This window comes from Phalacrocorax aristotelis, chromosome 4, assembly GCF_949628215.1.
Source record: "Phalacrocorax aristotelis chromosome 4, bGulAri2.1, whole genome shotgun sequence".
NCBI lineage: Eukaryota > Metazoa > Chordata > Aves > Suliformes > Phalacrocoracidae > Phalacrocorax > Phalacrocorax aristotelis.
The window spans coordinates 31,624,378-31,648,948 of NC_134279.1; the positions used below are offsets into that span (position 1 = coordinate 31,624,378).

Here is a 24,571-nt window from a genome sequence, read left to right on the forward strand (position 1 = left end):
ATGTGTTTTGAGACCTAGGGCCTGATGCAATTCCCAGTTTCACCACTACGAGTCTAATATAGACAGCCAAAAATAAGGGTAGCCTGTGTTATTTTGGATGGTTGAGAAATATTACATTGGTGTGTTACTACAGGGTTTTTTGTTTAGTATCCCGGTTATATGAGAAACTATTTTGTTATTATGTGCTACTCTGAAGCTAAGGCTTTTATTAACAGTGACTGTATCTGAATCAATTAAGAGTGGATTCTCATGTCAGATTGCTCAGAAGTCTGGAATTAAATATTTTTTTTTCCTCTCACTAATGTAATTTCAGTTATATGAACTTGTGACATGATCTAAGGGCAGCCTCTAAGAATTTAAGTTTTCTATTTAAATTTAAGAGTTTGCTTCAAGTCCAATAATTCTCCTAATCTGCAGAGTTTTCTAATTTTCTGGAATAATAAGAAAAAAGTTCTTTGTGAGGGGATTTTACTAGTTTCTCTGCTGTACTTTTCAGAATGCTATAGATACAGCTCATAATAGTATTTCTATTCTAAACAAATAACTGAGGCAAAGCAAAGCTGAGCTCTTACTAAAACATCCACTGTTCTGTGGATGCTCACTCTATTTAACAAAGAAAAATCCATTTAGATCATTATGGTCAGTTCTCTGCAGGGTTAGGTTGTAATCCAAAAGTCTTATTTTCCCCATAGTTGGTAAAAGATAAATCAGAGTAAGGGACACTTTCTTGGGTTTTCATTAAAAAAAAAAAAAAAGAAAACAAAAAAACCACAGCACCAAAAAAAGAGGAGGGGAGGATCTCCTCAAAGAAGTGGGCACATAGTACCAGACTCAGAAAAAGAAATCAAGGTAGTCAGGAAGGAAGTAATTTTCCTTGTGCTGGAGTCTTTGGACATCAGTGACCTCCAAGACACAGAACGAAAAGCTAAGGAGAGGAGAGACAATTAATAGAGAGGAGACAGGAAGAACACACATTTATGACTCAGGGCAGGAACTTTCTAAAACTCAGGGTTTTGCTGATGAGATAAAAAAGGACAAGAGAAAATCCATACCATTTATTTAAAGCATATCCCTAATGATTTCCTAATGGGGGAGTCTGAAATGCTACCTGATGGCTCTCCTCTTTGTCTCCAAAAGTTTGGACATCTGAAAATGCAACACTTACTGCTAGAGGGGTGTCTTTACCAAGACAGTTTGCCTCTTGGCTTGCCATGGGGAAATCATTATAAATCTCAATTTCTTTCTCCCCCAGGGCAGAAAGAAGTGACTGGCTTCTCTAGCTGCAACACATTCTTTGCAACCTTTTGTGATTTACGCCAAATTCAGTCTGAGGTTTCTGAGGAAGCTGTGTGGTAGTTGCACCTTCCAGACATGCTATTGCATAGTGCACCCCTCACAGATGACCACCAGGAGTTATGCAACTGCTGCCTATTCTTTCGGTACACAGACAACTTTATCTGCAAGCTTGTGCTCGGCTGGGGTGGGTGCCATTTGAGGACACACAGTTGATGAACAAGAAGCAAGAATCCCACCCTGTGGACTCTGAGGGCAGCCTTGCCTTTTTTTCCCCCTATTTGTCACTGTTTCCTTTTATTTAAAAGTGACGTCTTTGGGGCAGAATGCACGTGGATGCTCTTGGGATATGAGGAATGCAAAATAATTACAGCTTGATTATTCAGCGGTACTGGGTGTTGACAGCTTCTAGTTACTTCAGCGAAAAGCTGACCGCTGGCTTCTGATGAGTATGAAATTAGTGCTTCTCTCCCTCTGCCTCTAACGCGCTGTGTGGCCAGGACTGTAGTGCAGAAGAAGAGTCAGGCAGCAGAGGAAGCAGGGACATGAGCGGGATCCGAGCACTTTGCTGCCACCCCCTCCTTGACCCCCACCAAAAGCCAGCCACCAGGGCAGCACCTGGGCCATTGCTGCTGCACTGCAGGAAGCACAGACATCCTATGAAATACTCTGAAAAGAGCTTGCAATTATATTTATACCTCCCAGGGGTGCAATGGAAGTTATAAAGTTTAGGGCTGAAAAGACTTCTTAACAGGTGTCAGATTTAGTGTCAGCACACAGTTCCTCATGAACCAAATGACAGATCCTCTTCAAACTCTCCTTGGAAATTTGGCAGTTCCTATTATTAAATCCCCTGTCATTACCTTGAAAGAAAAATACATATATAGAGAAAACTGACACTCTGCCTGGAGGCTGCTGGTGCCCAGAAGGTTAAGTCTTAGTGGCAAAGATAAGGGGACAGCAGTCTACCTGAGCACGTCAACTGGCTGCCTAATGGCATGGCCAGACATGTTTGTTAAGATCTGCAACACGTGAATGAAGTCACCAGGATACCATGACAGGACCATCATTCAAATGCAACCCAGATTATTTTCTATACTATTTGTGCCACAGCTACACACCTGTTTTCAGGATGGACTAGAAGCTCCTGTTTTCAGAGAGAGCATTAGGCACAGAGTGGTCACAGGCACTACGTGGGACCCCAGCTGGCCACTTTGCCATCCCAATAGAGCAAAAAGCCAATCTCATTCTGCAGTCAGACTACTCGCTGCTGCCCATGTCTTTGTTTTGGCCTAGAAGAGATTTTCTGCCTGTGAAAAAGAAAGGTCTCAAAGACCAGGTTCTTTACAGTGCTTTCAGTTGACTGCCCTTCTTCACTAAACTGTACCTGCATAAAATGCTTTTTTGAAGGCATACTGGTATTACACTTTGAATGGTATAACTTTTCTCATCAAAAACATTTTGTTCATCCCCAAAACGTTAGATTTCTTTGGGTCTGGAAAGAATAATTCTCAACAGGGTTCCATTTTCTGTGGTGTGGCTGGAATTAATTTTTTAAAAGCCCAGCAAATGTGCACGGAGTTCTAAGTGGTGTGCATTTTGGCACCCTCTCCATTAATATCTCACTATACCCAAGCTTGCATTTGTAAGAATAATTCTGATTTTAAATTGCTTCAGTTCAAATATGTGTGAGCACTCACTCTTCTTTCTGAAGGGTATAGGCATCACGTTACATCTATGAAAATATAAACACAATGTGAACCAATGCAAGCAAGTGTACCTCAATGGCAGCACATTCCCATGGGACACTTGCTTAATTGCATCAATTTGAAATCAAGTATATATTGACCCTTTTGTGTTAATTTAGCTGTAGCCTAATATAAGCATTTTCACTTTCTGGTTCCTTGGTAACTGGAGGCTCATTCCATACTGGTAGGACCGCATCCCATGCAAATACACAGGCACCAGCTGGTAGCAGCGGTTTGAGGCCGGGAGCAGGGTGGCTGTCAGCACTGGCTCCACACCGTGCTCAGGGCACTGCAGCTTGCGTGCTTCTTCAGCGCGGTGGGTACCAGATAGCCAGGTGGTCACCAGCTGCGGTCCCACATCCCACTCGCAGGTACATGGCCACTAGGACCATCACCGCAGCTTTGGTTCTCACAGTGTTCTCGGTTGTTTCAGGCTTCTTTTTAGCACCTCACAAACTGCCTGTGATATAAAGGGGCACGCCATCACGATCGGTTACAGGAGGAAATAACATCAGGCAATTTAATTTTTACAAGGCCCTGGATGTGTTTTGATGACACCTCAGCATTTCAAACTAATGGCAGGTTTAATGTCCTTCTTAAGTAGCCTAAGTGGTGGCTAAACTCCCATAGTGACTGGAATACTTCACAAAGCAGGTGAATATCATTGCAGTCCCCAAAGACCACAGTATTTTGCATGTGTTAATCCCCTGAAGAGCAACACAGCAGACATCCCAAACATAGAGTGTTTTTGGAAATCCCAAATGCCTAAACTTTATCACAGTGTTATCCTGACTGCAACTCCTGCCCCATAGCACTGGAGGGGAGGGGTGGGTGTTTACACATCTACATCTCTTTTCCTGTTTCTCTGGGAATCACCTGAATGTTCAGAAAAGGTAATGAAAAGCCTTAAACTCGTGCCCGTGCTTCCTGCACTGAGACCAAAATCTCCTGTAAGCTTGCCAGACCTTTTACGGCTGCACCCTAGGGATTTAACACTGTGCAGCTTATGGGTTTATAGGAAATTTCATAAAAGAGAAACCCTGTATTTTCACATAAATAATTTTATTTTAGGAAAGATCAAGAAATGCCAATATATTTCAAACCAGGTCCCTACTGCATTAAAGAATGTGAAATATTCATGTGTACGCTTGCTAATCCTATACAGTGAAATTTATTTCCCTCTCTATTTAGCATGCAGGCTGCAGCAGCTGAAGGTTGTTCAGCTTTTTCATTAGGAAGAAAAGTAAGGATGATTTGTGAAAACCACGTGGAAGTAATCATAAGGAATAGTACTGAAGGCTTTTTAGAACAAAACCTTGTAAGCATGCTTTCTCTTTCATGTGTTTGCTTCTTATATGGTGTTTCACAGCTTCAAACTGTACATCTATATTTATGGACATGATTAGAAGTGCAATAGAATATGCTTTAATAATACAGAAATAAAACTTTAAAGGGCAGCACACACATTTTCAGAATATTTATCTCAGACTCTAAATTCTCTAGTAGGTAGCATCACTCTAAGCAAGTTCCAGTTTCTTTCTTCAACCATTACTCTTGATAATGTAACGTGTTACTTTCTCATCAGTGCTAAGTTTTGTGTATCCATCCAGGTCCTCCTGTGGCCCAATACCTCACAGATAATCCCTTTCCTTCATCCACCTGAACTCCGATAACTATAGCAGGAAATGGAAAATGAGGAAATCTGTGTGCCTATGATCCCTGATTCCACCAGGGAAAACACCTGACCTTGGGAATTAATTTAAGTCTCCTTATGCTAAGGATTCCCTAAGAATTAAATAGAAATGGCATTACTTTCTACTGAGAGATGCTAATATTTAAATATTGCTTCGAAGATCCTCAGATAAAAAGCGCTATATATGTGCAAATTTTTATGCTTCTTCCTGCTTCCCTACAGTTACACTGAAACGCTGAAATTTTGTTCCAAAATAAAATTGTACTTGGAAATGTCAGGCCTGCACAGACCAATGATCCAGAAGTCACTAAAGGCAGTGTGTTCAGAAGAAGATGTAACCTAGCCTCTCCAGGAACCAAATACTGCAATGAAGAAGATAATAATTTACCAGAACCAGCTGTGACCATTTCCCCCATGCACTGAGAACTATAACAAGCATATAAAAGATGTCAGAAGCAGTCCCTAAGGGGTGGTTTGGACACATCCACTTTGACTTGGACAGCAGTGGTGGTGGTGGATGAAGAATGATCATCTGTGCGGGCATGAGCCATGCCATGCCATGCCACTTGGCAGGTTCACTATATTTATAATAAAAACACAGCCTATGAAACTCCCCCATGTCTTCAAATTTCTGTACTCAAGCTTACATGGGTAATGCTCTGAAGAGGATGACTTAACACCTGGACTAGCACCTGAGATCTCTACCAGCTGGAAGCATTTCTTAGAAAGTTTACAGGAAGAAACTTTACTCCTTTGTTTTGCATGAGACCCCGAACATTACAGAGCCAGAGATTTTTAGCAGAGCCAGCCTGGTCATTAAGTTAAACTAGTTAAATTATTACAATTACAATTATTAGAATTATTCAGTAAATAATTGCCTATAATGCTAATTGTATTATTGAAAGCATGGCTATGTTTCATTGAAATTAAATTTTTTTATTGAACCTGTGAACTTTCGTAGTATGTTACTTCTATGCCAGCACAAAATTCAGCCAAATTGCTCCCAGCATAGAACAGATTCAATGAATTCAAGCCTTCTCTGTTCATGCAGTATGTCTGAGCAGACAGTGATTCCTCTGAATTTGCATATTGTTAATTTTTGACTACTTTTTCCCCCTACCTTATTCTATGGACTGAACGCAAAGGCAATAGCCTGAATGAAGCATATTCATATGTCATAATGGTTCATGTTCATTATGGCAACCACACAAAAGAAATTCCATCACAGCAAACTGTAAAATTTTGTTACACGCTTCTAACACAAACCATTAGAGACTGGGTTGAAGAGTAGGTTCAGAATGAAAAAGGATCATGAGATTAGCCCACATCTTCTCCTAAAAGCAGAGCTCATATATTACAGTTTTTAAAAATTTGATTGTTTTTCACATTTCATGCACATCCTGATTTAGGAATCAATGCTAGAGTGAAGCACAAATACTGCCAAGGCACAATACATACAGCTAATTTAGTATTTCTGATCCTAGTAGAAATACAGTACCAGAAGCATCTCTAGAGGTGTCACTTTTGTAGCCCAAGAGATGGATTAGCGTTGGGGTAAGCATCTAAGCTTTTGGGTACTAATAGGAGTGTGTTCACTTAAACATCAAATGTTCTTGTTCATCCCCTTCACTTTTCCCTTCAGTGTCCAAGTTTACTTTTTTCTCTTTAAGAAAAGGCTTCTGTAACAAGAAGGGTTGAGTTGTGCTGTCCCTCTAAAACAAATGAATCAACTCTTTCCTCATTTTCTTGCTAATGAAGTTCAGCCTGTCTCACTAATGTTTTCCAAAAGAAACAAGAACAATTCAAATAAGAGCAACACGAAGTATTTTAATGCAGTTTCTAGAAAACTGAATAATCCTATGTCTCTGAGGAAATGAACGCCAATGTGAGAAATGAAGTGGATTGCAAGCACAAGACGTTTGCCCTTCACAGAAAAGGAAATTAAAAGAAGGGTCCAGAGCTGCGAGAGACCTTCCCTTAGGACCTGCTCCTCCTTCTCCAAAGCCTTACCTCTGTGAGAAAACGTCTCGGTAGGGGCTGCCGTGCTGTAGCGCAATCCCGTATCCCCTGTCGGCCACGGTGTTCCCAACCGTGTAAAAGGAGCAGTCTGCGTCGTTGATGGCCACGTACTCCAGTACTGCTGCGTCCCACACAAAGGCATAGTTCCCGTGTTTCACCTGCGGAAAACAGAGGAAGAGCTCAGACTAGGGACTGCCAAGTCCAAAAGGAGGTCAGTGGCCCTAAAAAAGCAGCACTTTCAGCAGTCTGTTCTTTAAAGAAAGTGAGGTTTGGGTGCCAAACAGCTGTCAGCACAAGAAGCGCACTGTGACGGGTGCCCTGCAGTGCCTTGCCTGCGCACCTCAGCAGAAATGGAAGAAACCGTGACCTGAGGACAACGTGCTGCCACCAGTGAAGCAGCACCACATAGGAAACCTGTCCTGTCCCTCTTCAGTGAACAAAGGAAACATCCATCCCTCTGTCAGTGCTAAATTCCACCCCGAATCCCCCACTGAGTTTTTCCTTTCAGCTGAAAAAACAACCATTTAGAGGGAAGGTAGGTATTCACATTGGGAGAAGCAAAGGAGGGTAGGCATGGCTATCCAGGTGGAAAATCACTGTTCAAGATAGTCCACGTTTCAGTCGTGCTTCAGGTTGCTGTAGGCATCATGAACACCCCTTTGTCATTTGGGCTCTGTGCATGATTGTGGGCAAGATCATGCCAGCTAGATTTTTTGGGATTCTTTTTCTCAGCATGAAACACATTCACGTATCTTCAGAGACTTTCATACAGCAAGATCATGTAAGCCATTTTAAATGTTTGACTAAGATAAACACAAAACAACTCGTTATATTGAAAGGATTTTAAAGTATCGTTTTACTATCCATTCACATTCAAAACAAAATCAGATTTTTTTTCATTTAAGTATATGGGATGTATAAAAAATTTCAGCATTTATTCAGAAGTAATCTTTTAAAAACAGAATTCAGTCTAAAGAATTCCTTCCCTATTTCAGTGAATTTCTATTTTTCCAGTCGAATCATGTTTTTTCTGGAAAAAAAACCCAAACAACCCAAACCAAACCCCAAACATTTCTAGCTGCTCTGCCAGATCTTTTACCCATTTTCTGTTTCATTGGTCTCTATGTCAGACCTTAAGAATCACATTACTTTTTTCCTGACCCGCTGCTTGGCTTCACTCAGTGCTTTCCCTATGCCATATTAGCCAGCTAAGCTGTGAAACTAGTCTGAACCCATTGACTTTGTACATCTAATGGGAATAAATACGTGATGGCTAAGTGAAAAGTAAACAAAACACAAAAAGGCCATCTGGGGCCAGCCAATCCAGAGAGAATTTAAAATCAAGTCAGCATATCAAAATAAGCCATGTCAGTACATCATTTAGATTAGGCTTTGACAAGGTAGAGTATGTTTTTAAAGGCTGTTTACATATAAAAGTTACTGAAGCAAGCCACACTGGCTGCTTGCTCACAAGATGTAGTGCACAAGGAATGATTGCATTTGGGACACATTTCTTTTAATACATAATCAATCTGAGTTACACATTTGGAGTACTACGTGCAGTTTTGGGCCCCCAGTTTAAGAAGGACATGGAACTGCTTGAGCAAGTCCAGCAGAGAGCTATGAAGATGATCAGGGGACGGGAGCATCTGCCTTATGAGGAAAGGCTGAGAGACCTGGGTTTGTTCAGCCTGGAGAAGAGAAGACTGAGGGGGGATTTCATTGATACCTATAAATATCTAAGGGGAGGGTGTCAGGATGATGGGACTGGACTCTTTACAGTGGTGCCCAATGACAGGCCAAGGGGCAATGGGCACATGCTGGAACACAGGAAGTGCCACCTAAACATGAGAGAAAACTTCTTTACTGTGAGGGTGCCAGAGCAGTGGCACAGGCTGCCCAGGGAGGTTGTGGAGTCTCCTTCCCTGGAGACATTCAAAACCTGCGTTCCTGTGCCCCCTGCTCTGGGTGTGCCTGCTCAAGCAGGGGGGTTGGACAAGGTGATCTCCAGAGGTCCCTTCCAACACCTACCATCCTGTGATTCTGTGAATTAGACACTGCAGGCCTGGAGAGGGAATATTTCCTATTTCCATTCATAGGCATGGTATGGGGAGGATTTGTGCAGATTTTGGAGCAGAAAGGGAGCCATATTATTTGTGGACTCCACATGAATGTCAGGATGAAGAAAATTCATTTCAAAACACACATATACACAGACACAAACACAGGACTGGGTCAGTTTTAATCTTCAGGCTCTGACAATGGTCAAGAATTGGGGTTTTTTGCCTCCCAGTGGAGGTTTAGGCATAGAAGCGAACTCGCTGTTAACAAACAATACAACTTGTACGCTTGTCTTACAGGCACTGCAACTCACAGAACTCTTTCTAGCCTAGGGTTAATCTGATCTTCCTACAGACAACACTTGGCTAAGAAATAGATAGCATGACTGAGAAAAAAGCCCTTCCTAGGAACATTTAAAAGGATAATGACTCAGCCTGGAAAAGAATCATGATGTGCAGACAGCAAGGGAGAGAAATATGAGACAAAGGCAGAAGATCAGAACAGGGGGAAATGAGTCCTGAAAAGGATCAGATGGCCTTTCCAAACAAAGGAATTAAGGAAAAGTGGGCTTCAAAAGCTGAATAATTTTACATGTGGGGAGATAACCTTTGAGGTGTTGGCAGGAGCAGAGGGTTATGTTTTGACGCCCGCTTTAGTCCTAACCCACCCTTTTAATGTCCCGGTGCATTAAATTCACCTAAGTGCTTGTAAAGAGACTTATCAGCTGCTCAGCTGGTCCGGAAAAATTCTCTTGGTTTGGCTGCCTTGCTGTAAAACAACTCACAGTGAGAATATATAAAAGTGGTAAAAGCACTTACTGTCAATAATAATGTGATGAAGTGGTATATATAAGATCGTTAGAGCAGACCTGATAATATCACAGTTCAGATTCCCACAAAGATATTACTTTTCATAGGTAAGATCACAGTGAGCCTCAGTTAAAGCACAGGGAGCAGGAAAGAGATTGAAGAGCCAGAAGGGATCATCCCAGCCTTCTACCTTCAACACATGATTGTTCCATGCAATAAAATAGATAATTTTTAGCATTTTTGCCCTACCCATTTACAAATCTAGGGAATTCAAATCCATGGAGCAAACCTAAGTTGCAATTTTCATGCTTCCAATCACTCTCTTTATGGAACTACTCCTCAGTCTAACTATTTTCATTGCTATTCAATGTATTTATTTTTACTACTTTTTTTTTTTTAATAACTTTCTTATGTCATTCCTAGTTATTTTTCCTTTTACAGTTCTAAATACTCTCACTTTGGGGCTGACACCTTTCAATTATTGATGAACCTTTCTGTTACTTAGCTGAGCTAGATATAGCTTTCTTTAATCTTTCCTGGCAAATCTATCAGTTCAGTCCTCCCATTAGCAGTGACACTACTTTTGAACTGTCTCCAATTCTTAATTTTTATATATGAGAAAAACACCTGCCTTGCTAAGAGAGAATCAGTTATCTGGCAGCTCAGGAGGCATATGATTCCCTTTTTAGCATACCCTTCTGAGATTCGTTCTAAACTATCTGCCCATGGACCTTTTGCACAACTTAAGACTGGTTTTAGCCAAAAGGTCTAAGAATAAAATTTTGCCATAGTATAGCATATCTGGAACACTGCTGATATTCTACAGATTTGCACCTACAAATAAGTGGTAGTTTACTATGAAAAAGGGGGATGATGTTGTGTGTGAAATGAGAAAGGAATTTCAGAAAAAAAGTCAATTAAAAACCTATATCCTTCTCTCTCCCTCTTACTATGAGAAGCACGTATTTCGTAGCTTTCCAACTGCTATGCTGAAGACTTCCACTGTGGGCCTCAAAATGAACAGCAAAAATCCCAGCTCTGCATTGTGCAAAAAATTTAAGGAGCTTGCAGTCAGTCAATTATGGGGGCTAAATGAAAGCAAAATCTCCTTGGAAAACAAAATGGTTCTTTGTAATATTATAACTCACCACTCGCAGAAGATCTGCACCGTGATTCTACGTTTCCACATCATTACATTGGCATTTTGTGTTGAGATAATAACATTTCAGCATGGTGGCAAAGCTGAATGCTGTTCACACATGACCGTGCAGCCCGGGATCACCAGGGAAGCATTTGTAGGAGGGCAGTGCATTATTATTCAGCACAACCCCAGTTTTTCAGTCCTCCAGGGCATGGAGAACTGACTCTTCAGTGTCCTTCCCTGTGACATCCTGCCTGTCAGTATGGTGGAGGCTAAAAAGACTTCTGGAGTATCAGATGACTAGTACCATAGGAAAAACAAAAATTGCAGGCAGAATTGAACGTGTTAGTTGTTCATCAGGGTATTTTGAACACATGTGCTACACTGGTCATTAAGTGAAACTGGGAAGTATGGTACCAGACAAAAATGCCTTGACTTCACCGTTTTGTGAGTAATTCCAAAGGAGCTACTGTAAAAAGAGTTGTTACGCAGAACAGGGGCCATCAGCACACAGATGGTAAAACTATTTCTATAAGGCTCTTATATTTCCATTTTCTATCACTGTATGTTTACGAGACTTTTATTTGCTGAAGCCCTGCCTGTAGATATTAGTTAAAATTTATCTTTGATGACTCTACCCAAAACCAGTTGAGTTATATGAGGAAAGCATTCAAAGCCATTACACTGTCGCATATGCACGCATTTTATGTCAACACGGATGTGGATAGTATTTCTTCTTACAGCTAACGCTTTCATGCAGAGTAGGCTGAATAATGTATTTGTGTATAATTCCAGCATTCTAAAAAACACATTTCTAGGCCTAGAAAATTATAAATTTCAGAAATGAATAATTGTAAGTAAACAACAACCAACTACTGCAATTTTTTTTACTAGAATTCTTGGACAATATTTTTTCTGTATTTTAAATTCCTCTTTAAAAGTAATATAAAGAATCCTCATGAAAGAAAAAATGTATACAATAGGCTGCAGGTTAAACAGAACTGGCAGTTATTTTTCCTGCAGAGCTCTTTTAAATATTTCATCATACATAAAATGCATTACCTGTTACAAAAACAACGTGTCATTTAAGGCCAGGAAAATCTTAAGTTTCAAATGATTAAAATGATATTAATTTCCTGGGAAAAAAACCCTGAAAATTATTAGATAATGCTGATGAAACACATTTGCTGAACACCCTGCACCTACAGACCTGTGGCACAGTGGTGATGCTTTGTCTACTCATTTCTATTACCAATTAGGCACCATCCTTCCCCTCTGACTGCTGTACACCTTTCCCTGCCTACAAAGTTGTCAGCTGTATTTTAGCCAAGGACACATGAAAAGAAACACTCTTCCACAGCATAGCTGTAGCAACTCCAGCTCTGACCTAAAACTGATCAAGGACACTGATTTATCACCTGCTCCATACAGCACTTTGAGGGTCATGTTCTCCAGCAGGGACCATTCCACTGCACTGACTACACAGAGGAAAAAACCCATCCAATGCTGCTGGCCCTATGCCTATCAGTGCGGACCTGAGACTTCGACATATATAAACACAGAAATTAAATTTTTGACATAATCTTTGCGTATTCAGGAAGCATGCAGTGGTTACAGCCTGCAGAGGGCTGTACTCCATTCTACAAAACAGTTTCGCCAAGGCTGCTATTACACGAGGAATGAAAAAGAAGGAATAAAACTCAATGAACATTTACAAATATATGAGTGAGAGCTAATATACATAATAGGGATATTGTACTCCAAAATGAGAAAAGGCAAAGATAAAATTTGTGGTGGAAGCTTAATCTAGATTTTTCTTGTCAGATGTTGCCAAACAGCTTGATGGCATTCACAGTGGAAGATTTTTTAGCAGAAGGGAATGTAAGTGCATTGATTACTCCATAATCCTCTTGCAAGAGGCCAAAGAAGTCGCTGTTTATCAGACTGAAGCAGAAGTCAGATCTTCTGCCTTCAGAGAAATTTTAATTTCCTAACTTATTTTCCTCCGGGGCAAGAGTTTCAAGCCTTGATTTTGTTCACAAAGGGCACAATTCTGGCTAACTTCTATTTGGATCCCAGTGAAATAAAACCTCACATTTCAGCTTTGTTGAATAAAACCCACTAATATACAGTCCAAAACGAAATTTTCTAGTTCTGAAGCACAATTTTGGAGCTTCTTGCCCCACACTCCCTTTCAGGCCAGCACGTGTGGCTGATCGGCGTAACTTAAGAGGGAAACGTGGTCATACAATCGGGGAGGCAGAATACAAATCTGACTGACAGTGGTGCATGACGGGAGTTGGATTCCAATGGTGGTATATAGAGCACAGAATAAATATCCCTATATCATAAAACTCAATTCAGTCATCAAGGCAGGCAGCTAATTAACTAATAATAACAACAATAATAATAACAACAACCCTTTAGAAAGTAATTTTGCAGGGTTTATCAAAAGCTATTTAAATTAAAGGGGCATTATTTGACAAACATTGAAACTTATTCTTTGTAGTTATTCAAACAGAAATGTGCGGAATCATTTCTAAAAGCATTATTGAGCTAGGGCCCGGGAGTGAACAGCAGAAGGAAATGAAATACTGGGGAGCTTAGGGGAAGAAAGAAGAGGTTAGAAATCCCAGCCTCATCTCCTCTTCAGTACAAAGTTTATCTTTCATTACATTGTCATATCAGCTTCAATGGCATGTCTATTTGCTCCAGATTAAACCTCATCAGGAAAAGTGTTAATTCCTCATATGCAACCTGCCACCAACTTCTCAAGAAAAGCCTTAGGATCACATGTTCGCTTGTTACACAGGGCAAACCTTGAATAATTCATGCAGAAGAATTACTCAGGTATGACAGCTCTGTAATGAGACGGCACCTTTGTGTTAGAATTTTTCTAGTGCTCAGTGCATGCACATTTTGCCATTGTAGTTAAACACATCTTGTAAGTTACAAGAAAGAAAATAACAAGCAGAGTGAAACAGGGTGGATGCCAATCGAAGTTACAATTGCTGAGGGTGGTGGGAGAATGGAGCCAGCTGCTTCTCCAGGTATTCACAGCAAAGCACAAAAAAGGCAGCAGATCATACTGATCACTAACATGTAGCTGAACCACAGGTTTGTTACAGCTAACATTAATTTCAGATGGAAGAGAAACAGGAGGAAAAAACAACAGAAAGAAAAATAAATCTCAGCAAAGCAGACCTTTGAAAGGTAAGGAACCAACTTTTTTTTTTTTAATGCCAGCTTCCCATTTATTTTATGACAACTAAGTGCTGCAGGTAGCAATAGATATTATTGTAAGGCTATCACCAGAGATAGTCATATACAAAAATGATATGGAAACACTTCAGGTCCTTAAAACCTTAGATCTGTGGTAGCCGAATGGCAGTCTCAATAATGAAGCAAATTTCAACAATATGTCACTAAAGTGACCTCCCCCCCTTCTGATATATTTTTGTAGCAGCTAATCACGAACAAAAGAACATTCAAATGATGAAATGTACATAAATCAATCCTCTTAATTTGGGTGAAAAAGTAAAATTCTGTGAACTAAAATACCATGAAGAAGATAAATGCAGATTAATTTAGAGAAGCAGCATCCCGCTTTAAATTAAATCGATCCAACATGACACTAACTGAAGGGCGCTCGTCCCCATTCTTTAGAACAGAAGCAGAGTCAATCTAACTGCAATTCTTGGGCAGTATTCCTTATTCAAAGAAATACTGACTGAATGAAGAATCACCAAAAGTCAAAAAACTACTCATCAAAACCATTCATCATCTGAATAAGAACTTTCACCACATGAAAATTCTTTGCAAAACTACCAACCTTACTGAAAAATCCTCCAGTAAAAGCTCATCTGAAACAATACAGTTTCATTTTAGAAACTTTTTTTAAAGAAACTGATTGAACTTCCAGTTTTTTATATTCCTTGTACAAGAGCTCTGACCGCCTTCATAGTTGTAATAGGTTTCAGGATGTCCCACTACTCACACAAAAGAATTTAACTATCTTCTTTTGAACCGTTCTATCCTTCTCTCTTTGATAAGCATCTCCTGCCCGGGTTTGGATGGAGCCAGCATGGTACTGCAAATCTAGACACAATATCTTGAAGCTCCGAAAGAAATGTTACCAAACCTCTCTGAAATTACACTGCACAACAGTTTAGCATGTTTCCCCTCATTTTGGTACTCTGCAGAAGACGAGCGGCACTAACTGCTGCCAACCTGCACTGCACCTCACAAGCTTGGGCCAGGGTGCAAAGGAACACGTTTGGATTATAGAGCTCAGTGTTTCCACACCAGTTTGCTTTCATACAGACTTTGGTGGTCTTGAAAGCTACTTCTTTCCCTGGAACACCTGCAAGAATCCATCAGTCTTCTCTAGCAGTGAATCTTTCCATTAAGCGCAAAGGTTCATGTGGCTGTGGAAAGCAGCAGACTGAGATCTGTCCCAACACCTTAAGATTTCTACCTTTCAGCTATACCTGACATCCCCTTCCCCTGGAGTTCAATAATGGCTACTACAGGGTGTCCCTAACTACTTTCAGGCTATAAGTTCAGGCTGCTGCACAGACTGGTGCCACAGAGGGTTTCCGGGAAAGCACTCTGGAAAAGCTCCACAGAGAAATTTCTGTCCTATGCTATTTCCAGCTAAAGCAACCACTTTAAGCCCGATCACATCTCCTGCAGGTGGGTCAGTCCCTTCTGACCACATGGCCCAGACGGCAGATGCTGCATAAACAAACGTTTCTGTATCCCCAGGTCAGTGCATTGTTAAGAGCCTTTATTCCTCTAACCTGTGGCCACACTGCCCCCTGGTCACTGGCTTGTCGAGTCTTTGGCGGCCCCGCTCCTGAATGCATTTTAATTCTTGCAAGAAGTGACTTTGAACATGCAGGAAAGGAAAATATTACAGATCTAAGCTAAGTCGTCTTTCTCTTCTTTCTCTTCTTTGTACCCATGGAAAACATTAGGAGCTGTGGGAGGAGGAAGACCAGTGCAGCGGCATTTTTTACTCATTTGAGACTGCCTGCTTGCTATCACCATGCAGACAACTGAGAAGATGACACAGCCTACCAAGTTGTCACATATTGTCCCTGTAGCCTTCGAAGCTAGCTCCTCTCTGCTGCTGCCTGCCCTGCAGCAATCTGCTAGGGGGAGCAGGGTGCCAGGGTGGAAAATACAGACAGAGTATCTGCAATCCAAAACACTCAGCATTTCGCGGTCACCATCTAGAAGTGAAATCCCTCATATAAAACAGTTAATGCAAAGAATATGGTTACAGTTATTTAAAACCAAGGCTCTGCCAGGCAGAGCAAGTCCAGGTAAAGGAGCAGGCACCTGGGTTCTTTATGTACAAAAGTAAATAAAGATGCAAACAGTGTCCAGAAGGAGTTTAAAGTTCAGACAGCACCCAAACCAGTGGAACTTATGCATCTGAGCACTTTTCACATCCAACTATGGATTTTATATGTTTATTGCAACTCTAATTTCAGACGGTAGTTGGGCTTTCACATCCTTAGAGAATGAAATATTTACAGCCTTTGCCTTCAAGCATACATGACTTAGCTAATCTCTGGCTACAACCTGTGCAGGCATTTCCACTTATCCAAGGGAATAACATTCATTTTACACAACTGTAAATAACAAATGACATGCAAGTCACAGAGTCCCATTATATTTGTTTCTAATTCATCCTGACCTGCCCACACAACAGCTCAGATGCCAGAAATGAGTTTACAGTTAACAGAACTAGGAAACAGCAGCCAAACATCAACTAAAAAGAAAATCGTTATAAAACAATTACTCGATTCCTTGTTGTGCTGGAGGATTCTTGCAGAACTGATATTTTTCATGAAAGAATCCTAATCCCTTCTTTCTCGTGAAGCAGGTATCAACAGAAATTCCTGGACAGTACACTTGATGCAAACTCAGAGACATAATGTTAAACACAGAGCTTTTGCATGATGAAAGTGATAAATGGAGCTGGACAGAAACCAGTTATCTTACTGCACAAGAGTCTTCAAGATTTTGAGTTAAAGTATTGCAAATTTTTGGACCCAAACCAATAATAAATACCCAAACTGGAAAATATTTTATTCCAAAAAGTTGATTTCAACCTGAATTATTTTCCCTGCAATCAATGGATTAGCATTTCAAAATGAAAAAACATTCTGATCAATAGTTAATTGTTCAATATGGAAATATCCTATACTGACATGTTGACAATTCTAGAGCTTTTAAAGATAAACAATGTTTTATATACGTCCTTCCTTATACAGTGGATAAATCCCTAATGACAACTCAGTCTGGTTTACTTGATTTATGTTTGTAGGCATCTTAAAAAAAAATCTAAGCATGTATAAATAGAATCATTAATACGTTAAGCAATTGTATTTCCTGTTTCACTCTAGATTTCCCATAAGTCTGCTAAATAATGGAAACTTTTGTCTTTTTATGTTTTGCCCAAGCCTCTGAGATTCAAACTTGGACAAAACATGCTGTGAAATCTCATTATATCATAAACAAGAATAACAGTTCTTTGGTAAATCTACAATGCAATTAGTCAGCCAGCCTTATTAATTTTCTTAATTTGAGTTTGATGTGTACACCTGGTGTCACTGGTGTTCTTTGAAAAATATGATACAATGGAGTTAAATTCAAGTACCTGTTCTAGTGCTGCCACATTAATAAAAATGCCAAGGTGTCTTTGAGATGAGTAATGAGAAAAACAGAGTTAAAATATTTATGGAGTGGAAAAAATGATGGTACAAGGGTTTTTCAATTTTAATCATGATGATACAATGCAGTCAGCTGACTCGCCACCTTAAAATAAAGTAGCATCTCACCTAGAATTAGGAACATCAGTTGAGATTTTCTTAGTTACACAATGCACTTGCAAATCAGGTATTTGTGCATGCAGCGTGGACAGCTAGGTGCCCAGCCAATCATGTACACCAGTAAATATCTTACTTGATTGAATGAAATAATTTCATTAGTTAGCACAAAACAACAGGAAAGGAAAATGAAAAACACAAGCAGTAGCATCATAAAATCATCAACTTGGCATTCTAGCACTTCATCCAATGTGCGGCAGGTATCACCTAGCATCCGTGTGGGGAGGCTTGAAAAATGCCACTACCCTGTTAGGAAATGTAATCTCATTCAGTGTCATTTATTTTACTGAAAAACAAACTGGACCTTCTCTATAAGAAGAATGAATGTCTAAACTGGTGGTTAATTGTTAGTTACATTTATAACATAATCTAGCTTTAAAAGAACTTCTGTTTTACAGAACTATGCCACGAGAGGGATAGTACATTGGACACACATAGCTAAATGCAGGGAAGAACAGCAGTTTTTCTCTGGCTTTGGAAGAATTAGAGAGAAGCCACAGTAGTTCACGGCACCTGGGAACATGTGAGCTGCCAGCACAGTGGCAAGGGTGGAGAAAAGGCCTTAACTGGCTGCCAAAGCAAAAAAATTACAATTTACTTGCCCAGGTCTATTGTATTGGCACGCTCCTTGTTCCTTCAGTATGGATTTTTAAATCGAAAAGAGTGAACACAATTTTCTTCTCCACTCATTTAGGGAGATATTAAATGATACTACGCAGCTCCTCTCAGATTGGCGATATATGCCTGACCAAGTTTTCAGGAAAAGCAGCTGCGTGCCTGCATCTGTAGACACAACGCGCACATACAGCTATGCAGCTGCACAGTGCTCTGTGTGTAGAGACATCTCATTTCTGTGTTCAGTTATCTTAAAGCATCATACACAATTCAACTGCACACACGTGGGTGGTTCTTCTGAAAATGTGATCCTTTCAGACACAAATGGGAAGTGTAATTCCTACTGATGGACACCTACTTCAAGTGCAATGTAGTATCTTTGTTGCTATATCATTCACGTTGAATTTTAGAAAAAGTTTAACTCACAAGATGTATACAAGAAAGCAGAGGAAATACAATGCCAGGAAAACATATCCCCCTTTATCTTATGTATAACATATCTATGAAGAGCGTATTTTATTGTAGCTGAAGAAGATAAAACCACAATATTTTCTCTGTTCCGATTTCTTTTTAGCTGTGATTATTCTTTTTGTCATATTTCAAATTATTTAGAGCCCACACTGCAAGTTTGATAGGAATCTAAGGCCCAGTGCAGGCATCTACAGTTGGCAGCTACTGAGTAAGTAAGAGTTCAACAGACTTACTCTGTACCTACATGGGGCACACACTCAGAGCAGAACCTAGGCCTAGCAATGTTCGAGCCGAATGAACTGAGAGGTAAAATGCAGACCTGTAAGGGCATAAAATACAAGAAAAGCATAATAAAAATTTTAAAAATCTACAGACTGAGTAAAATATGATAAAGGTTAAATCAGTTGCATAATGTACATAAAACTTGTGTGATGGGGTGTAACACCTCATAGCTTACAAATTTTATAGAGCAGTAATAACTAAAACATGCTGACAGAATGTGTGCAATATAAACCATGAAAGGATAAACACAATTTGACACAATATCTGTCAAAAAGTATACCATGTAAAACTCTATGGGGACTGAAGAAACTCCACCAGGCCTAGGACTACTATTAGAAAGACATTCAAAACAAACCTTCTGCAAGTAAGTTTCTCTGTTATTTGGATGTCATTTGTCTTTATTCAGCTAGGAATGGATCTGGGTGTTATACAAAGTTGTATAAAGTAATCCTTGCTCTTATGAGACTTTCCCTCCATATTACTCAGACCATGAGGTCTGAAACAGTCAAGTCAGCTTATAAAATGGTGGATACAAGTACAAACAGAGATGAGGTCTACCACTGACCTTTCAATGGATACCAAATCTGAGCAAATAATTTCTCATTTTGGATGTAGGGAGCAATTAGATCCGAATACATGAGAAAGGGTGTTGTAGAAAGACAGGGCAAACCTCTGATGGCACGTTCTAGGAAGATGGAGAAATGGGTGGAGAAACCAGCTGATGAGAGGATGAATTGGGCAATTCAAGACTTTGAAAAGCAGGACATTAGCTTGGAGGTGGAGAGGTACAGCAAGAAGGGTAGTAAAATCCATCAGGTGCAAAGAATTTATGTGGTCCTGAGTTACATGCTTGGTTGATGTTTCCACTCCTTTCCACTGATGTTTAGTGGAAATTAATTTTAAAACACTGGTATCATGTCTGATACTGTGGGGAGACTCTCAACACCACAGCATGAGAGGATGTATTCAGAAATACAATTCTCTAAATCAAGATCATTTCTGGCATCTATGGAAAGATAAAATAATACCCTGAGTATTTTCCACAACTGTTGTCAGTCCCAAACATATGTTCTATATCGCTATTTTAGACAGAATTTTGGTATGAGCTCTTTCGATTTACTTTTGGGTTTGTCTGCTTTGATTCTCTTCCATGATTTAGTATCGTGTTTCATTTTTTGTTGTTCTGCTCTCCTTGTTGTGTTCCATCTGCCACTCACTTTGTTAAATCCAAAATGATTTAACGATCAAGCTAATCAAGAACAAGATACTGTTTAAAGAAAACCATCTCCTTCATTTAGCTTTCAGCACAAGTATATATCTGAAGGACTGAAAGCATTTTGCAAACATTCATCAACTGATGTTCATATTTTCCTTCTGTGAGAAATTTTTCTCCCCATTGCTGTTTATGCCTGCCTGTTCTGCACCTACATTATTGTGTGCTGTCTCCAGACTATGCTGTGAACTGCAACATTTGGGAGTCTAAGAGAGATTCATATAACAACTTGTGTGTAAAGACAAGACTTGAGCAAAATTTTAGCACTTGCGGCCAAAATTTCGATTCTGAAGATCGTGCTGCTTATAAGCACCTAATTTTTTCATGCCAAATTCTGCTTTTGAACTAGCATTAGCTATGTGCTTCTCCTCTATAAGGGATGAGCAGGCTGTTGTCTTCTCTCATACCAATGCTCAGTGAAGACCCATGAATGAGGTGACAGGGTACCAGCGCCCATTGAGAGGCCCAGTTCCAGCCACCTCCTCAGTGCATACTTGAAATTTCACATAAAACACAACCACGCTCAGAACTCCTGCCACATGTGAAACGAAATTTAGAGGTTTTCAAATTTGGATTTGTCACCATCTTCTGACCACCTGCTGTGTAGGAAACTAGGCCACGCCATTTCTAGATGCTGCAGGAAACAGATTATTTTCTTCAGTATCTCCCAGAGGTCATAAATTCAGACTGTTTTGGACCAAGGTAAGTTGCAGATCAATCACAAGAAAGATGTCCTGACCATCCATCTCTTATATGAAGAAATACTCAGGAATTGCAGCCAGTGCTTAGTGGAAGATTAATGAGAAATTTTGAGGTTTCCTGGGATTTTGTACCCCTGTTAGGGACAAGACTTACTAATGGGAAGGTGCCATGTCCTAGATTTGTTTACTCACAGGTTGAGAATTCTTGCTAGAAAGGTTTTACAAGGAAATCCTGTCCTGAGGTCAGAGTGGTAAAACAAAAAAGGCATCCACTCTTTGATTGATGTTATGACCAGAACCCCTTGGTATTTACAGACCTGTGTAATACAGCTGCTTATCTAGTGTGGGTTTTGTTTTTTTTTTTTTAATTACAGATGCATTGTATTTTCCACCCATCTTGATACAGTCCCTGGTATTTATATCCCTCCATCTGTTATATTCAGCAGGGAATGAGGTCTGTTTTATATGATTAACTAGCCATTCTGCAAACAGCCACAAACACCAGTCAGCCCCCATGCAGTGGGAAAGCTTTAGAGCTGGGAATGGTAAAGCAACCCTCTCCTGCCATTGCAGTCCCAGTGAGGGAGTTATGCAGTCTATCTAGATCGGGTATTTTATGCAAACTGATAGAAGAATGAAACATGATTACAGCCTGGTTAAAATGCTTCTTAAAATACTCCACGTGGCACTTGAATCCTCTCCTCCCATAGCTTGGCTATTAAAAAGAAATGGATATATTATAATCACATTTTTAAACCGGACAACCCTGCCACATAATTCAAATAAAAAGAGGCATAAACTGCTTGCTGGCAATTTAACGAAAGAGAATAAAATGGTGGAAAACCCACAATTACATTATTCTTCAATGTAAGGAAAGATTCTGCTTATTTAGCAGAAGAATTTTAGCTTTACTTTTAGCTGACACACTTCAAGAAAGCCAGTTTACCTACCTGGCATACCTTCCTCAATGCCATGCTTTTACTTCTAAATTTTGAACTCAAAGGTTGGAAAGTACACTCAATCTACATTTCTTTCCAAGAAAAGAACTCAGAAAACATCTTCTCAGTTGCTTGAATCAGGTCAGAAAAAGACAGTACCAGGGGGCATCGTAATATGTAGTATAGAAAACCCACATTATTCTCTTTGGCTTTCTATGATTTTGTTGCATACGAAAGGTGCCAGGCTAACGCCAGAGAATGAAAGGTCTTTTATAATTTTCATTTGTCACTGCCTCTGCAAGTACACCACTGACACATGCCAGCCTTGCAGGTTTGAGTAACAGGAGAGAGAAAATTGTTTTTCTACATCTGTCTGATCCTCTACTCTACTCAGCTGGGACTGCCATGTTGGTGACTATAACCATGCAAAACCTGCAGAAGATGAAAATACTGTTTAGGTAATGTTTAGAAAAGCTTCTCTGCACACTCACAAAGGAGCTCAGAGAGGCAGTGTCAGGAGGGAGAGCCCAGATAATGCCCTGCTGGGCTACTCCCTGGTCCATCCCAGGAGCTGCCCACAGCCCGTATGCACAGCCGCTATGTGCATGCAGAGTCCCGTTTCAGTTCAAAACACTGCTCTCCTAGATTTCAGAGCCCTGCACAGATGTTAGGAAGAAAGCTGCGTGAAGCTTCTTGCTGAATGGGATCTGAAACTCCCTGAAATATTTAGTGGGAGTTAAAGAGGCGTGTTTTCCTTTCACGGTACTCCAGAGGGGGCAAGTGAAAAAGGCTAGAGAACAAAGCACCCGCAAGAGCTGCTGACCATGTCCTGACACCAGACCTTAGTGCAGCCTGGCAGCCTCCTCACTGAAGACTTTCTACTTGCTATAACTGTCCTTTAAAGAAATAGCCTCCTACATCCCAAACTCAGGATTTTGCTGGCATGAGTATGGTTTAAGCCCACAAAAGTTAATCATATGTTCTGCACTCTGCTGAGTTGGACACCAATTATTTTTGTGTAACAACTATCCAGTTTGAACCAACAGTTCTAGTCTTCAAACTAGTCCTCTTCCTCCCCTCTCCCTCCTTAAACACAACATAAACCTTTTTTTTTTTCCTCAAAACAGTTGGCATTCAATAAATTGATATATTCCAACAAAATGCAGTTTTACTAGAATATTTCCCACTATGTATAATCAAATGACTGAGGACAATGTCAAAAAGCACCCAGCAGTAAAAGTCTGCTCAGTCTCCAGTCTCCCAGACCAGATGTTTTAAGACCTTAGAGATCTCTCTGGCTTTATGACCTGTACTTGCATTTAAATGCACATAGGTATTTAGAAGCACAGACCTGGATTTTGTGAACAAAAACGCCATTTTGGGGATGTGTAGGTAAAATCTTGCGTTCCCCTTTTGTATTTGAAAAATTAGCCTTTTCTGTGCTTTATTTCTCTAGGTGATATCTTAAACTACACTGGACTTTCTTCTTACTCTTCTTTAGAGACTAGAATGACCTTAAGGGCAGTCATCTGTTTTAATTAAAGCTTGTGATACTTAGATACTTGATACATATATGTTAGAGACCAGAAAGGCTGATTTTCCTAAGTATTCTGCCAGCGCTTTTAAGTTTAAAATCTCATTTCCCTGCACCATCCTTATTACTTCACTAGCATTTGATTGCCTACCAATATGCTTATTAATGTATTGATTATTTAAGGATGATAGTCTAAAAATTTGCTACCCAAACAGCTGCAGGTTTTCCTTGAGCTATCCTCTTTTGCTTCCCTATTACTTACAGCTGTAAGAGTATTAGAATTAAAAAATTCCAAATGATTTCATGAGGGACTATTAAATGTCTTACAGTGAAGGCTCGCTACAGATCCACTCACTGCAAATGCATTTGCTGGTAACTGGAATAGACTTTTTGCTTGTTTGTTTAGTAATGAGTTATTTAACAGAACGGATGTAAATCTGTCAAACTGTTTTATGAACGGCTGGTTTAGCAGTTCCAAAAATACAAAACAAGATCTCTCTGTTATCTCTTATACCTTTCTCACCATTTTAGACTTGCAGCATCATAGTCCGAGCCACGCTTTAGAGCTGGAATGTACAGTGCATTTTATACGCCCCTTTCTCATTACTTCTATTCAGGTCTTTTTTCTGCCACATATATCCTTTAAACAACCTTACATTCAGTCCCATCATTTGCATTTGTTAATGCATCACGGTGTATTTGGGTATTATTAAAATATGTTAATACACAAAAATGATAGCTGTAAACATTTAAGCAAGAAAGTGAATACATTACCAAGTTCTGTGCCTGAAACAATGGTGCGCTCTCCTGTCTCCATCTATTGATCATTAGTCAGATTCTGCATTTCCCCTGATCTGCGTGTGATAGGTCCCCAGTGCAGCCCACCACACTGTGAGCCTGCAACTGGGCTTCAAAGCGACAGTTGGAGTTTTGGAAAGCTTCATCTGATTGCGAATTGAAAGTTGCAGAATTCATTGCATGGATAAACAGTGAGACAATATAAGCTGATGGAGATAGCAAAGGAGATGTGTGACCATGTAGAGAGGTGAAGGGTGGAAAGAAGAAAGGCTCAGAGGGCTGGGAAAAAGTTG

General features: G+C 40.0%; 1 protein-coding gene across 1 annotated transcript in view; it reads right to left on the reverse strand.

Annotated features, from left to right (window-relative positions):
* GRID2 (glutamate ionotropic receptor delta type subunit 2) overlaps positions 1-24,571 on the reverse strand; it is a 738,061-nt gene that overhangs the window by 64,472 nt on the left and 649,018 nt on the right. The window contains exon 14 of the mRNA XM_075090836.1: positions 6,745-6,911. Coding sequence (XP_074946937.1) covers positions 6,745-6,911 — 167 coding nt within the window. The remainder of the gene's footprint in view (positions 1-6,744; positions 6,912-24,571) is intronic.